Source organism: Myxine glutinosa, chromosome 2 (genome assembly GCF_964187855.1).
Source record: "Myxine glutinosa chromosome 2, kmMyxGlut1.1, whole genome shotgun sequence".
NCBI classification, from domain to species: Eukaryota; Metazoa; Chordata; class Myxini; order Myxiniformes; family Myxinidae; genus Myxine; species Myxine glutinosa.
Genome location: NC_136262.1, coordinates 101,261,271 through 101,276,838, shown reverse-complemented (window position 1 = coordinate 101,276,838; position 15,568 = coordinate 101,261,271). Strand labels below are relative to the sequence as shown.

The window sequence follows — 15,568 nt, the reverse complement described above, 5'->3', positions numbered from 1 at the left end:
ATGTCAATCAATGGTATAACCGATATACTAATACAGTGTATAATATTAATATTTAAGTACAGTTTACGGACTAAAATTAATACCTTAAACCTGGTTATATAATTTAGTGATGTTAAGACGATCATATCCAAAATCATCCCTGAAGAATAATATTAATAATTTTAATTCAAGCATTCACACAATAACATGAGTTATTCGCCATATCAAGTGCTAGTTTTTAAATATTTAACCTCGACTATAATGTTCTTTGTTTGTATCCTTGTAATAACAGCTTGTAAAAAATACAGATTTATAACGTTAAAATTGACCTTGCAAATCGGGCAGCGTTGAGCGGAACTCCTTCATAAGGTTTATTCCTCTCCCATCACAGGATCACTTATTCAACACACGATCTACTAAATAAAAAGAAAAGTTGACTTCCTTTCCTTTTTTTTTTTACTGCAGTATGTTTTCTCTATTCAATACTACAAATAGGAATATTAAATGCGGATTTTGCTTGAATTTTCAAACAACAACAACCCCAAAACACAGGAAGTTAAACTGCCTCGTTCCGGGAGTAGTGAGTACTCATGGTAAGGACAGTGCGCTGTGCTAAACTGTTAATTGGGTTTGAAGGACAGTAAATTGAGGATATAATGATACATCTGACGTAATTGATCCTCATTAGGATTAATACATGTGCTGAAGCTTAGAACTGGAAGTTGTAAAACATTTAAGTAGGCTACAAAGCTGAACCGAGGCTGGTAACCAAATTGTATATCTATTTAGTATATAATTATAATATGCGCCACACATTATAATATGCCAAACAAAAATCTCACTCGTGTCTGAAGGAAGCGGTTCAGTTTGGAATTTTTAATATGAAATAGCAAAGCCTAGAAATGAACCAAACCCATTTTCCTCTCTCATCAAAGAATCACCCTTCAGAATAACCCTTTATAATCATCCTTTAGAATCACCCTTTAGAATCACCCTTTATAAACATCCTTTAGAGTTACCCTTTATAATCATCCTTTAGAATCACCCTTCAGAATAACCCTTTATAATCATCCTTTAGAATCACCCTTTAGAATTACCCTTTGGATTAACCCTTTATAGTCATCCTTTAAAATCACCCTTTAGAATCACCCTTTCGAATCACCCTTTAGAATTACCCTTTAAAATCATCCTTTGGAATCACGCTTTAGAATTACCCTTTATAATCACCCTTTAGAATCACCCTTTAGAATTACCCTTTATAATCATCCTTTAGAATCACCCTTTAGAATTACCCTTTAGAATTACCCTTTAGAATCACCCTTTATAATCATCCTTTAGAATCACCCTTTAGAATCACCCTTTAGAATTACCCTTTAGAATCATGCTTTAGAATTACCCTTTAGAATCACCCTTTAGAATTACCCTTTATAATCATCCTTTAGAATCACCCTTTAGAATCACCCTTTCGAATCACCCTTTAGAATTACCCTTTAAAATCATCCTTTGGAATCACGCTTTAGAATTACCCTTTATAATCACCCTTTAGAATCACCCTTTAGAATTACCCTTTATAATCATCCTTTAGAATCACCCTTTAGAATTACCCTTTAGAATTACCCTTTAGAATCACCCTTTATAATCATCCTTTAGAATCACCCTTTAGAATCACCCTTTAGAATTACCCTTTAGAATCATGCTTTAGAATTACCCTTTAGAATCGCCCTTTAGAATTACCCTTTAAAATCACCCTTTAGAATTATGCTTTAGAATCACCCTTTAGAATTACCCTTTAGAATCACCCTTTATAATCATCCTTTAGAATCACCCTTTAGAATCACCCTTTAGAATTACCCTTTAGAATCATGCTTTAGAATTACCCTTTAGAATCGCCCTTTAGAATTACCCTTTATAATCATCCTTTAGAATTACCCTTTAAAATCACCCTTTAGAATTATGCTTTAGAATCACCCTTTAGAATTACCCTTTAAAATCATCCTTTGGAATCACCCTTTAGAATTACCCTTTAGAATCATGCTTTAGAATTACCCTTTAGAATCACCCTTTAGAATTACCCTTTATAGTCATCCTTTAAAATCACCCTTTAGAATCACCCTTTCGAATCACCCTTTAGAATTACCCTTTAAAATCATCCTTTGGAATCACGCTTTAGAATTACCCTTTATAATCACCCTTTAGAATCACCCTTTAGAATTACCCTTTATAATCATCCTTTAGAATCACCCTTTAGAATTACCCTTTAGAATTACCCTTTAGAATCACCCTTTATAATCATCCTTTAGAATCACCCTTTAGAATCACCCTTTAGAATTACCCTTTAGAATCATGCTTTAGAATTACCCTTTAGAATCACCCTTTAGAATTACCCTTTATAATCATCCTTTAGAATCACCCTTTAGAATTACCCTTTAAAATCACCCTTTAGAATTATGCTTTAGAATCACCCTTTAGAATTACCCTTTAAAATCATCCTTTGGAATCACCCTTTAGAATTACCCTTTATAATCACCCTTTAGAATTACCCTTTATAATCATCCTTGAGAATCACCCTTGAGAATCACCCTTTAGAATTACCCTTTAGAATCACCCTTTAGAATCATGCTTTAGAATCACCCTTGAGAATCACCCTTTAGAATTACCCTTTAGAATTACCCTTTAGAATCACCCTTTAGAATCATGCTTTAGAATTACCCTTTAGAATCACCCTTTAGAATTACCCTTTATAATCATCCTTTAGAATCACCGTTTAGAATCACCCTTTAAAATTACCCTTTAGAATCACCCTTTAGAATTACCCTTTATAATCATCCTTTAGAATCACCCTTTAGAATTACCCTTTAGAATTACCCTATAGAATTACCCTTTAGAATCACCCTTTAGAATCACCCTTTAGAATTACCCTTTATAATCACCCTTTCGAATTACCCTTTCGAATTACCCTTTCGAATTACCCTTTCGAATTACCCTTTCGAATTACCCTTTAAAATCACCCTTCAGAATCACCCTTTAGAATTACCCTTTATAATTACTCTTTATAATCGTCCTTTAGAATCACCCTTTATAATCACCCTTTAGAGTTACCCTTTATCATCATCCTTTAGAATCACCCTTTAGAATCACCCTTTATAATCATCCTTCAGAATCACCCTTTAGAATTACCCTTTATAATTACCCTTTCGAACCACCCTTTAGAATCACCCTTTAGAATCACTCTTTAGAATCACCCTTTAGAATTACCCTTTAGAATTACCCTTCATAATTGTCCCCCGTCGCACCGCGGAGCGAAAGGGGGACTATGGTTTTCCCCTCCGTCCGTGCGTCCGTCCGTGCGGGCGTGCGTGCGTAAGCGAAGGACCGAATTCTAATTTGGTGTGTGGGTGCAACCCACGTCAAAATCCAAGATGGCCGCCGCCATGTATGTCTGAACCATGTGAGCGGAATATCTTGAAAAATAAGCGAAGTACCAACTTCTATTCTGGTGTGTGGGTGTATCTAGGCCTCACAGCTAACTCCAAGGGCCTCTCACTCACTCACCGCAGGCAGGTTGGTGGTCTTTCCGTCTTCTACCGACTCCTCTCTGGCCTTGCCCCCCCCCCCCCAGCTCTCTCTGGGCTCCGTCCCGCAAATATTCCTACAGGTCGCACAAGATCTGCCTGCAACCCTCTTATGGTTAAACTGCCAAAATCAAGACTCTCTGCTCACATTCACTCCTTCATTCCTCTTTTCTCCCGCCTCTGGAACAAACTCCCTCACTCTCTTCAATCCCACTCCACCTGGCTCCCTCACTCTCTTCAATCCCACTCCACCCTCCAGGTCTTTAAAACAGCTGTTCACCACCATCTCTTATCTTCCCCCATCCAAAACCTTGATCTTTTCTATCCCCGCTAATTTCACCCCAATTCCACTTTTTTGAAATACCAACTTCTGTCCTGGAAGTCCTTGGTGTCCTTGTGTTTTATACTTCTCCCACCCCCCCCCCCCCTTCCCACGCCTCCTCCCCCCAAGCCCTCTCCCTCCCACACATCTCCCTGCTCTTAAATGTTGTGTGCTCTCAAGTGTCTGTGTGCTTCCCCTTCTCTTGTCTTCCGCGACCTCTTTTTATATATTTTGTTTGTCTGGTTGATTTGTTTGTGAAGTAAATGTCAGCTCTTTCACGAGCCTCGATTCAGTATACAAAAAAAAAAAAAAAAAAAAAGGAAGAAAGCTATTGAAAATGGGGTCACTACGTTAAAATCCAAGATGGCCACCACCATATATATGTCTGAACCTTGTGAGCAGAATATCTTGAAAAATAAGCGAAGTACCAACTTCTAATCTGGTGTGTGGATGTATCTAGGCATAAGGAAGAACGCTATTGACAATTGGGTCGCCACGTCAAAATCCAAGATGGCCGCCGCCATGTATGTCTGAACCTTGTGAGCAGAATATCTTGAAAAATAAGCGAAGTACCAACTTCTAATCTGGTGTGTGGGTGTATCTAGGCATAAGGAAGAACGCGATTGAAAATTGGGTCGCCACGTCAAAATCCAAGATGGCCGCCGCCATGTATGTCTGAACCTTGTGAGCAGAATATCTTGAAAAATAAGCGAAGTACCAACTTCTAATATATAATTACCAACTCACGGTCTGAGGTACTAGCGATTCAAGAGATATCCATTATTTTAATATTTTCGTTTAATTAACAATATCTGCCAAACCATGTGCCCTATCACAAATTCCAAAAGGACATTTTAGTAGATTGACATGCTGAACAGATCTGTGAAGTTTCCCCTCAATTGGATCAAAAATGAGGGAGGAGCTCGGTTTTAAAGGTTCATTCTTAAAAACGACATAACTCTGAAACCACATGATGCATGACGTCATACACCCTGACTTTTTTGTTCGTCATGGGTATGCGATCCTGCCTGCATAGTTCGACCTCGATCTGTTCAGCCATTGCAAAGAAAAAGGGGTTTTCATGTTTTCACGAAAAACAATATGGCGCTCGAACCACGTGACCTGTGACGTCATAATTACCATTAAAATATTCTACAGAACGAGTCACCCCTACGGTGAAAATTTGATCTCAATCGGTCCTATTATTGCAGAGAAAATCTTTTTTAAATGAAATTAAAACTTAAAATGGCACTGAGTTAAGGATCATCAGAATTATCACAATTCCCAAAGTTCAAAGTGCCATAACTTTGTCAAGAATGATCGAAACGTCGTGAAATTTGAACTTGATCTGTAACTTATCATGAGGAAACCATGTACCAAGTTTGAAATCATTAGCATTAAGAGTTTAGAACAAAAGTCCGGAAAACTGTTCTTTACGTGACGGACTGACAGACTGACAGACTGATGGACGGACAGACGGAGGGATGGCGTGCAAACCTATAGTCCCCTCCGGTATACACCGGTAGGGGACTAATAAGCGACGTACCAACTTCTAATCTGGTGTGTGGGTGTATCTAGGCATGAGGAAGAACGCTCTTGAAAATTGGGTCGCCACATCAAAATCCAAGATGGCCACCACCATATATATGTCTGAACATTGTGAGCGAAATATCTTGAAAAACAAGCATTCTGAGTATTGCGCTGCAATACATGTCCCCTCCCAAAGTTCAAAGTGCCATAACATGGTCAAAAATGATCGAATATGCAAATTTATGCATGGTTGATGCTGGTTTTCAAACTTGATCTGAGGTATGCTGAGACACATGTGTGTCACGCCTCGCCTCGTTGATAAGCCCGCAAGGTTGCTCCGTGGAGCGGCCTGCACGTATTGCACTGTGTGAATTATATAATTACCAACTCACGGTCTGAGGTACTCACGATTCAAGAGATATTCTTTTTTGGAATATTTTCGTTTAATTAACGATATCTGCCAAACCACGTGCCCTATCGCAAATTCCAAAAGGACATTTTAGTAGACTGACATGCTGAACAGATCTGTGAAGTTTCCCCTCGATTGGATCAAAAATGAGGGAGGAGCTCGGTTTTAATGGTTCATGCTTAAAAACGTCATAACTCTGAAACCATGTGACGCATGACGTCATGCTCGCTGACTTTTTTGTTCGTCATGGGTATGCGATTCTGCCTGCAAAGTTTGGCCTCGATCTGTTCAGCCGTTGCAGAGAAAAAGGGGTTTTCGTGTTTTCATGAAAAATAATATGGCGGCCGAACCACGTGACCTGTGACGTCATAATTACCATTTAAATATTCTACAGACCGAGTCCCCCCTACGGTGAAAATTTGATCTCAATCGGTCCTATTATTGCAGAGAAAATCTTTTTTAAATGAAATTAAAACTTAAAATGGCAGTGGATCATCAGAATTATCACAATTCCCAAAGTTCAAAGTGCCATAACTTTGTCAAAAATGATCGAAACGTCGTGAAATTCGAACTTGATCTTATCTGTAACTTATCATGAGGAAACCATGTACCAATGAAATCGTTACCATTAAGAGTTTCGAAAAAAAGTCCGGAAAACTGTTCTTTGCGTGATGGACTGACAGACAGACAGACAGACTGACTGACTGACTGACGGACGGACAGACGGAGGGACGGCGTGCAAACCTATAGTCCCCTCCAGTGTACACCGGTAGGGGACTAATAAACGAACTACTAACTTCTAATCTGGTGTGTGGGTGTACCTACGCATAAGGGAGAACGCTATTGGAAATTGGGTCGCCACGTCAAAATCCAAGATGGCCGCCTTGCATCTTCCACTTTGTCAACACATCACTTCACCGACGGGGGACCTAGGCGTAATGCTTGTTAACCTTTAGAATCACCCTTTAGAAATCCCTTTTAGAATTACCCTTTAGAATCACCCTTTAGAATTACCCCTTAGAACCACCCTTTAGAATCACCCGTTATAATTACCCTTTAGAATTACTCTTCATAATTAACCTTCAGAATCACCCTTTAGAATTACCCTTTAGAATTACCCTTTAGAATTACCCTTTAGAATTACCCTTTAGAATTACCCTTCATAATTAACCTTTAGAATTACCCTTTAGAACCCCTTAGAATTACCCTTTAGAATCACCCTTTAGAATTATCCTTTCGAACCCTTTAGAATTAAACACTGTGGATTTGAAAGGTTCTTCTTTATTTTTGATGGACGGATGGAAGTAAGGACATAGCGGAATATTGAAACGTCTTCATGGCTTTACAATGCTTGAGGTCAAGGTAAAATGGCAGGCAGGTCAAGGTCAATTGTTCCCAAAATGGAGGCCCACAACCTTGTTTGATGCTTGGCCCACAAAAGGTTAACCCAGAGCTCCCCTTTCTGTGAAACACTAGGATGACAGTTTATAGCTTGGTCAGAAATCGAACCCAGGCTAGACAGCTATAATATACCTCTTGGCTATACTGCCATCTCGTCTATTAAAATGCATCACTAATATTCACTGGAATTTTTTTTTCTATCTGTTTATGCCTGTTTACCATTGTTACACTGCAGTACGTGCTCTGTGTTTGTATCATTAACGCCATTCAATCAGACAAAACTACTCGACCATTTTCCTGATTGTAGGGATTTGGAAAGTTACTCTCGCACAGCAGTTGGATTGCGGAAACCGGTCAAAAGGCTCTTGCGTCATAAATCAAAATGCCACAATTTTATGACCTTGGAAATCACAATGGATTTTATTAGCCCCCGTTGGATTTAGTCCAAAAGGAGGCGTCTGTCCGTCCGTGCGTGCGTCCACAACCAAATCTCGGAGATGTATCTACCAATTTTGTTCATACATGGCACAAAGGCAAACAATGATGGTGTAGTGGAAATCAATCAAGTCCACAACTTTGTCCCGTAGGTAGGTTTAATGACAATCTGATCTCTGGCAGCATCCTGTAGAATACAATCATGCAATATATATATCAGGATCAGGGCATCATATAGAAAGGATCGATAATATTAGTCAAAGCAAGCAAGCCTAGAGTATCTGCATGTACGCACCATCCGAGTCTACATGTCATAGATTAAATGTCGCAGGAGTGGCCCAGAGCCGCGGACGTCCGAGTTCTTATAGACGCCCTCAGTGGTTCAAGTGACCATCACACCTGGGTTTGACTTGGATACATTTTCACTACATTCTCCCCGCCGTTAGAACTACACTGCCGCTAGGCAGGAATCAAGCATGCGACAGCATTAGTAGAGTAGCGATGTCAGTCGGTCCATCCGTAGCGGTCAGGGCGGCGAATTGCCCTGCCAGCACGGGTCCGGAAACTACCGGGTACTACATCCCCAAGCGCGGAGTCCCCCGCATCGGAGTAGCCGCTGGAGGCAGGCGTCGGAGGGGGCACCACAGTGCCTTCAGGCAGGGGCGTATCTGGCGACGGGAGGGACGGCAGATGCTCCATAGGCGGAGCCCCGGGAGAGTCCATAGACTCGTAAATCGGTTCGTCAATGTCCCCGTAAGGGTCGATGGCCCCGCAAGGGGCGAGATGGCGTACGGAGACAGTAGACTCACGTCCATCTGCCATCATCACGCGAGCATGCTCGGGATTAGCCTGGAGTACCTGCACCTTATCCACTAGGGGATCGTACTTGCTCGTGCGAACTGCGCGTTTGAGGTAGGCCGGCCCCGGCTCAGCGAGCCAACTAGGTAAAGAGCGGATACTACCCGAGCTCCTTGGGTGGTGAAACAGCCGTTCGTGAGGAGTCTGGTTGGTGGCCATACATAGTAAAGCCCTGATTGAGTTCAACGCCGCAGGTAGTGACCAAGCCCATTTATCTAGGCCCCGGCCGAGGGACCTGAGGCTTAGCGTGACGGCCCTCCATATAATCCCATTGAAGCGTTCGACCTGCCCATTCGCCTGTGGTCTATACGGGGTGGTATAGCTAGAAGCGACATTATTCTGGAGCAAGAAGCTCCTCACTTCCTGGGACAGGAACACCGCACCTCGATCTGTATGCACGTAGGCCGAATACCCAAACATAGAAAACAAGTTCTGCAGGCACCGTATAACTGTGGCGGCCGTCATATCTGCGCATGTGAAAGCAAAAGGGAATCGCGAGTACTCGTCAACGATAGTGAGCAGATAACGAGAGTTACTCGACACCGGCAGTGGCCCTTTGAAATCCATCGCCAATCGCTCCCACGGTCTAGTAGCCCTGACCAGCGTCCCCATGGGAGGGTTGTAAAAACGCGGTTTGAGTTCCGCACATGCAGCGCAGTCGCGACAGACCCGGCGAACGTCCTCAACCGAGTATGGCAGATTACGAGTACGCACAAAATGAGCGAAATGCGCCACCCCAGGATGACACATAGTGTCGTGCAAAGCGCGCAGACCCTCCAAAGATATGAGACCCGCACACGTAGCCGGCCACGATAAGGCGTCGGCAACCAGGTTATCCCTCCCTGGGCGATATTTGATGGTGTAGCAGAAGTCGGCGAGTTCGATATGCCAGCGAGTGATTTTCTCATTCTTAATACGTTGAGCATGTAAGGTGTCGTACATAAACGCAACGCTCTGTTGGTCCGTGATGATTTGGAAGCATCGTCCGAGTAAGTACGGACGCCAACGCCGAATCGACTCGACGATCGCGTATGCTTCCTTTTCGACAGACGAATGCCTCCGCTCAGCGGAGGTGAGAGTCCGCGAAAAGAAAGCCACAGGGCGCCCCCCCCTGGGAGAGAGTCGCAGCTATTGCATGATCCGAGGCATCACTTTCCAAAACGAAAGATTTGTGCTCGTCAATCGTCGCCACAGCGGCGCCAGCGATGTCTGACTTAAGGCCCCGAAAAGCAGCCATGGCGGCAGGGCTCATGGGGAACGCTTCGCAGGCCACAAGTGGGCGGAGTTTCGCGGAGAAATTTTGCACCCACTTAGAATAATGGGCAAACAGCCCGAGAGCACGCTTCAGCGAAGCTCGATCGCAGGGCGGGGCCATATCGAGCAAGGGTCGCAGACGCTCCTTATCTGGAGCAACAGAGCCATGGGTCATGGTGTACCCCAGAAGATCTATCATGCGCATGGAGTAACGACACTTAGCCTCATTCATGGTTAGGCGATACCTCTGCGCGACCTCGAGGAAGCACTTCAGATTTGCATCATGATGCCCCTGGTCATGCCCGCAAACCGTAAGATTGTCCAGATATACAAAGACGTCGGTCAAGTTCTCCTTAGCGATGAGGTCGTCCATAGCCCTCTGAAAACAAGAACTCCGTTCGTGACCCCAAAAGGTAGTCAGGTGAACTGGTATAACCTTTGACCCGATTCAAACGCGGTATAGATGCGGTCGGCCCTGGAGATGGGGATTTGATGATACGCACTATGCAGATCGAGAGTGCTATAGACCGAGTACTGGGCCACCTGTCGAACTAGGGCGTCCATCCCCGGAAGGGGGTAGGCGTCCAGCTGTGTAAATCGATTAATCGTCTGCGAATAGTCGATTACCATGCGTTTGCGATGCGCTTCACTTCGTACCACTAAGACCTGGGCCCGCCACGGCGACCGGCTAGGTTCTATGATACCTTCCTTTAAGATCTGGGCCGTTTCTTCCGCAATGAATTGCACGTCAGCTCGTGAGTAGCGCCGCGATTTTACCGCTACAGGTGTGCAGTCTGTGGTCCTATTGGGGAACAGCGACAGAGGCTCAATTTCCATCCCTGCAAGAGCACACACAGCAAGCGTATCAGTACCACCAAATTCCATTTCCAAACCTCCATGTCGCTTAAGAAAATATCGGCACATAATGCTGGTAAGACCATGAGATGTACATCTGGAAATATTCGTCCCTTTATCACAAGCTTCAATCGACATTCCCCTTTTGTGCTGAGCCTAAGCCCTTGAGAGGCCATAAAGATCCGACGGCATGTCCCAAGGATCGGCCATCCATGTTTTTGCACCAGTCGATGATCGACATAACTATCTGTGGACCCCGTATCGATTAAAGCCCGAGCAAAAATTCCCTCGATCATAAGTGGGATAATGGCCTGAGCCAGGCCAGGTGGTCCTGCAGGTATCGAGCCATCCGAGCGAGACATTCGCGCCTCGCGTGTAGATCCAACGCCAGCTAAAGTTCTTCGTTCGTTCGAGCAGCCTCCGGATAGCGCTCGTGTCAAGCGCATAGTTTCAAAGCCAACTGCAGTTTTCCATGCCGAAGCAGGAGCTTGTAGTTCGTACGAGCAGCCTTTGGATGGCGCTCGTGTCACGCGCGGAGTCTCAAAGACATCATGAGACGTTCGGATACCGGCCAAGGACGGTCGCTCCGCATTCGGTCGTGTTTGCGCCATTTGTTTTGTCGGCCCGATGAATCTCACCAAGGTCGAGCGTGCAGCCAGGGGCCCACGAGGAGGTGCACCTCTCATCAAAGTCAGGTGAGGCGCCCCACTCTGTGCTCGGCCCTTTTGCTCGGCGATAAGCACATTCAATGTTGAGCGAGTTCGTTTGCCCCGCGCAGCTTTTCGGCAAACTTTTGCAAAGTGCCCCTTGGTCGAACACAAATGACATATCGCTTCGCGAGCCGGGCAAGCTGACCTGGGATGTTGTCGATTCCCGCAGAAGTAACACGTAGCGTTTCGTCCAGGCTTTGGTCCTGCAGCTGCGGCTGCCGCCAAGCCTGGATCTGGGTCCTCCTCGGGAGAGGCCAGGGGTTCCGGCAGTGATGTCGAGTCTGCTCCCGCGTCCTCGGCGGTAGCTCTCTCCGGTCGGGCTTGACGAGACGTCCCGGCAGTGACGCGCGTGTGGTCATACGCGTCAGATTGTTCCCGAGCCTGAGTGTAGACGTGAGCTAGCCGTAAAGCTTCCGTGAACGTCAAGTCCTCAGCTTCAAGAAGTCTTTGTCTAACTGTTGAAGAGCTGAGCCCCGAGACAAAAGAATCGCGTACAAGGTCATCTTGTACTTGCTCATGTGTGCATACCTCCGGAGCACTGTCGGCAAGCAGACGTCGCAGCTCTTGTGCGAAATGATCCAGCGTCTCAGTGGGCTGTTGATTCCGCATTGCGAGCAGATGCCGGGAATAAACCACACTTCGTTTCTTAATGTAAATTCGTTTCAGCTCTGCCACAGCTGCATCGAATGTCATACACTGTTCGATTCCCCTGTAAACGCTATGATGTACTTTAGTCGAGTACATCTAATTTCGTTTCATCAGTGACAGCGGTGTCCTGGGCTTTGAACTGATTGTCCAAAGTCTTGAGCCAATGCGTCAGCTCCGAGCCCGAATCCGCTGCTTGTGGGTCGGCTGCAAATAGCGGCACCTGTATCATCCTGTGTTCCGCCATGTCGTCCTGGTTCGCCTCTTGTTCACGAGTGGACAGCGAGATAGATTGTCATTAATTGTAGTGGAAATCAATCAAGTCCACAACTTTGTCCCGTAGGTAGGTTTAATGACAATCTGATCTCTGGCAACATCCTGTAGAATACAATCATGCAATATATATATCAGGATCAGGGCATTATATAGAAAGGATCGATAATATTAGTCAAAGCAAGCAAGCCTAGAATATCTGCATGTACGCACCATCCGAGTCTACATGTCATAGATTAAATGTCGCAGGAGTGGCCCGGAGCCGCGGACGTCCGAGTTCTTATAGACGCCTCTCAGTGGTTCAAGTGAGCATCACACCTGGGTTCGACTTGGACACATTTTCACTACAGATGGTATTCATACTCGCATCATTTTGTTTCACGATACAATCAAAGATGGCCAAATGGCGACCATTTTAGTTGTAAGAAAACCTGATGTTGAACACATCCTCAACCATTTCTCGGACATGCATTTACCGATCTTGTTCAAACTTGGCACACAGATACTGAATAATGGCTTACATATGCACGTCATTTATTTTCGAGATTAGTTCCAAGATGGCCGACTGGGGCCCATTTTGTTACTTAAACATGTCCCCATACTTTTATTGAACATGCGTGGTCCGATTTTGTTCAAACCTGGCACAAGCAGAGTACATGACGGCATATGCATGCACCTCACTTTATTTTGAGATCTGATGAAAGATGGCCGACTGGTAGCCTGGCAGCCATTTCAGTTGTAAAAAACACGATATTGACCACTTCCTCAACCATTTCTCGGACAGGCAAGATAGCCCCCAACTAGCATACACGTACAAACATTACAGAAGTTCTGATTGATGGAAATAAGAAAATGATGCAATATTTATTTAAAAAGAAACATTTGAGGAAGTTAGAAAAGACAAAGTGAAGTACTGTACCTATTTAACACTTAATACACCATTGGAACATCCAGAATTGATATGCCACTTCTTCCTGAAGGCATGGTAGAGTTTAGATATAACTAGAGGAGCATCATTATATGGTGATCAGTGCCCAGGGGAGGAAGGTTGTGGCTGGTATAGCTAGACTTTTGAATATCAGACTTTTGTGACAGACCCTGTGACAGACAGATCATTATTTATCAAGTTTGATGTTGTTTTTGCATATACCAGTACCGCAAGTGACATCCCCTTGATCATTGTAAATAGCTAACCTGAGAGTTGTTTTGCCTCACAACCAGGTCCATGAGATGCTCTATGGCCCATGATATTCAAAACAGTGCAGTCATCAAAGGACCGTTTGCAGTTGAGACTAATCCATAATCACACAAAAGGCAGAAACGCCGATTTTCGAATGCAAAAGCAAAACCAAATGGAGGTTTTTGCCAAAATGCAATGTGTCAGAAAGTCGAAGGTTTCAGCCATAGGGTGACCATCGTGAAGGACTAACACAGGCTAGGGCTGTGCAGACTTTAAATCTCCCCATTTATGGGCATACACCTGAAGATTGTTAAATGCTTTGATGTAATAAGCATCTGCCTTAACCTTTAAAAAAAAAACTTTTTACAAAGTAGTCAGTTGAGTTGTTTTCTTGTTGTAAAAGACTCAATAATTTGTATTTCCAGCCAAGCTATGGATGACGATGAGCTAAATTGGGGAATGGACATGTCAGCAAAGGAGCACAAAAGCACCACAGAATGGCTCGATGTCACTGTGGATTTTGTGGCATCATGCAAGCGTAAGTTTCTGAATTCCGTATAGAGTAAATAAACTCACTCTGGAAACTCATGTGCACCCTGCTGTTTATATTGAGATTGTGATGTTTATTGTCTGTCGACCATTGTTTTGGGGGAAATCCACATATTACGGACACAATTAGGACAGCACGCAGTAGAGTGCATACCTCCGTCAAACTTAAACAGTTTAAAACGTGGTGTATCCCACTGATCTGAATCCCGACCTGAACCAAAATCTAATCACCTTATTCTTGTCACCTACCCAACTCATCCGCCAGGTTTTGTCATAACCCATCCACAATATTTTGAGATATTGTGTTATATATTGTTTTTGGCTCTATCTCTCAATGGTGAAAAATCACTTGGAGATTAAAAAATTATAGTATCCGGATCTGGAACCGGATCTTCACCAAAAAAATCAATTCGTCATTGTTGCACACCCAACCTGTCCACCAAGTTTTGTCTGAACCCATCCATATCTTTTTTGAGATATCCTGCTCACAGACAAATGGACAGACAAACAGACAGGGTTGAAAACATAACCTCCATCCAACTTTGGTGGTGGAGGTAAATATACAGGCGTAAGAGATTTCTGCATGCCCTTTGGATTCTGCATTTCCTTAGTCATTTCTGAGATTCACGTAAATGACTTGTATTATATGCCTCATGACACTTCCTTTTTATATAACATTATTTTTACCTTTGTTTTATGAAATTTTGGTTAAGTTAAGTGAAACATAGGTCAGATTCAGACCTATTAATGCTGCTAAGCAGTTTTAGGTTTTTATACCTCTGCATGCAATTGTAAGATGTGATTATAATGAGCACATTTGGTTACAGCATTTGGTTGATGTGAGTCAGAATTATTGCGATACCAAAACACCTTGTCATGGACATCGCTTCTGGATAACTTCAAAGAGGTTGGCGCATTTTGAAAGACAACGATATCCAGTTGCCCCACAACTTCCTGCAGGATCCCAAGCCCAGAATCCTGTTACTATACAAAGCAGCCCGTGCACGAGCGAGTATCATGCTGGCAGTCATGCAACAGTTCTTAATTAGTTGGCCAAGCGGAACCAGACCCCCTTCCTTCTTTCCGCCAATGCGCCATGCCTCTCCGTGCACCCAGCGATGAAACATCCACAGCACGAACTCTATGCAGGTTTTTGGTGGGAAAACACTTGAAGTTTGTGAGGCGAGGAGGGGACAATGCAGCTAGATGGCAGGAATGTAACGATCGCTACTCAAGGTGAAGGGGTGCGAGAGTTGAGAGATGAAGGATGTGTGCATTCGTGAACTAGAAAGAGGCGCGGGATTGAGAGGAAAAGTGAAAGAGAAAGGAGGCAAAAGGGAATGAAGCTAGAATTAATCCATCATCGCAATTCCTGTAAAATCATTGCTTTTCTCCAACAGCCTTATCTCGATCATCAATTCGGATCCAGACTAGCTCACTCTACCTTGAATATGCTGCTTCTACTCTCCCAACAATGGATGGGGCTCCTCAATGTCAGACATGAGATCAGGGCTGTCTCTCAAGACATAACTCGAGCTTTCGAAAGAGTCTGGCATCCCACATTGCTCCCCAAACTGTCTGCGTATGGAATCCAAG

The 15,568-nt window shown here is 43.9% G+C and overlaps 1 protein-coding gene across 5 annotated transcripts in view; it reads left to right on the top strand.

Annotated features, from left to right (window-relative positions):
- The window catches only part of NAA35 (N-alpha-acetyltransferase 35, NatC auxiliary subunit), a 161,087-nt gene that overhangs the window by 9,100 nt on the left and 136,419 nt on the right, over nt 1-15,568 (top strand). For 4 of the 5 annotated variants that reach the window (XM_068107647.2, XM_068107648.2, XM_068107645.2 and 1 more), the window contains one exon: nt 13,849-13,961. In XM_068107647.2, the coding sequence (XP_067963748.1) occupies nt 13,856-13,961 (106 nt within the window). In that variant the 5' untranslated portion in view covers nt 13,849-13,855. Of the gene's footprint in view, nt 1-528; nt 573-13,848; nt 13,962-15,568 lie in introns of those variants that run through there. The other variant, XM_068107646.2, reaches the window with a different exon arrangement.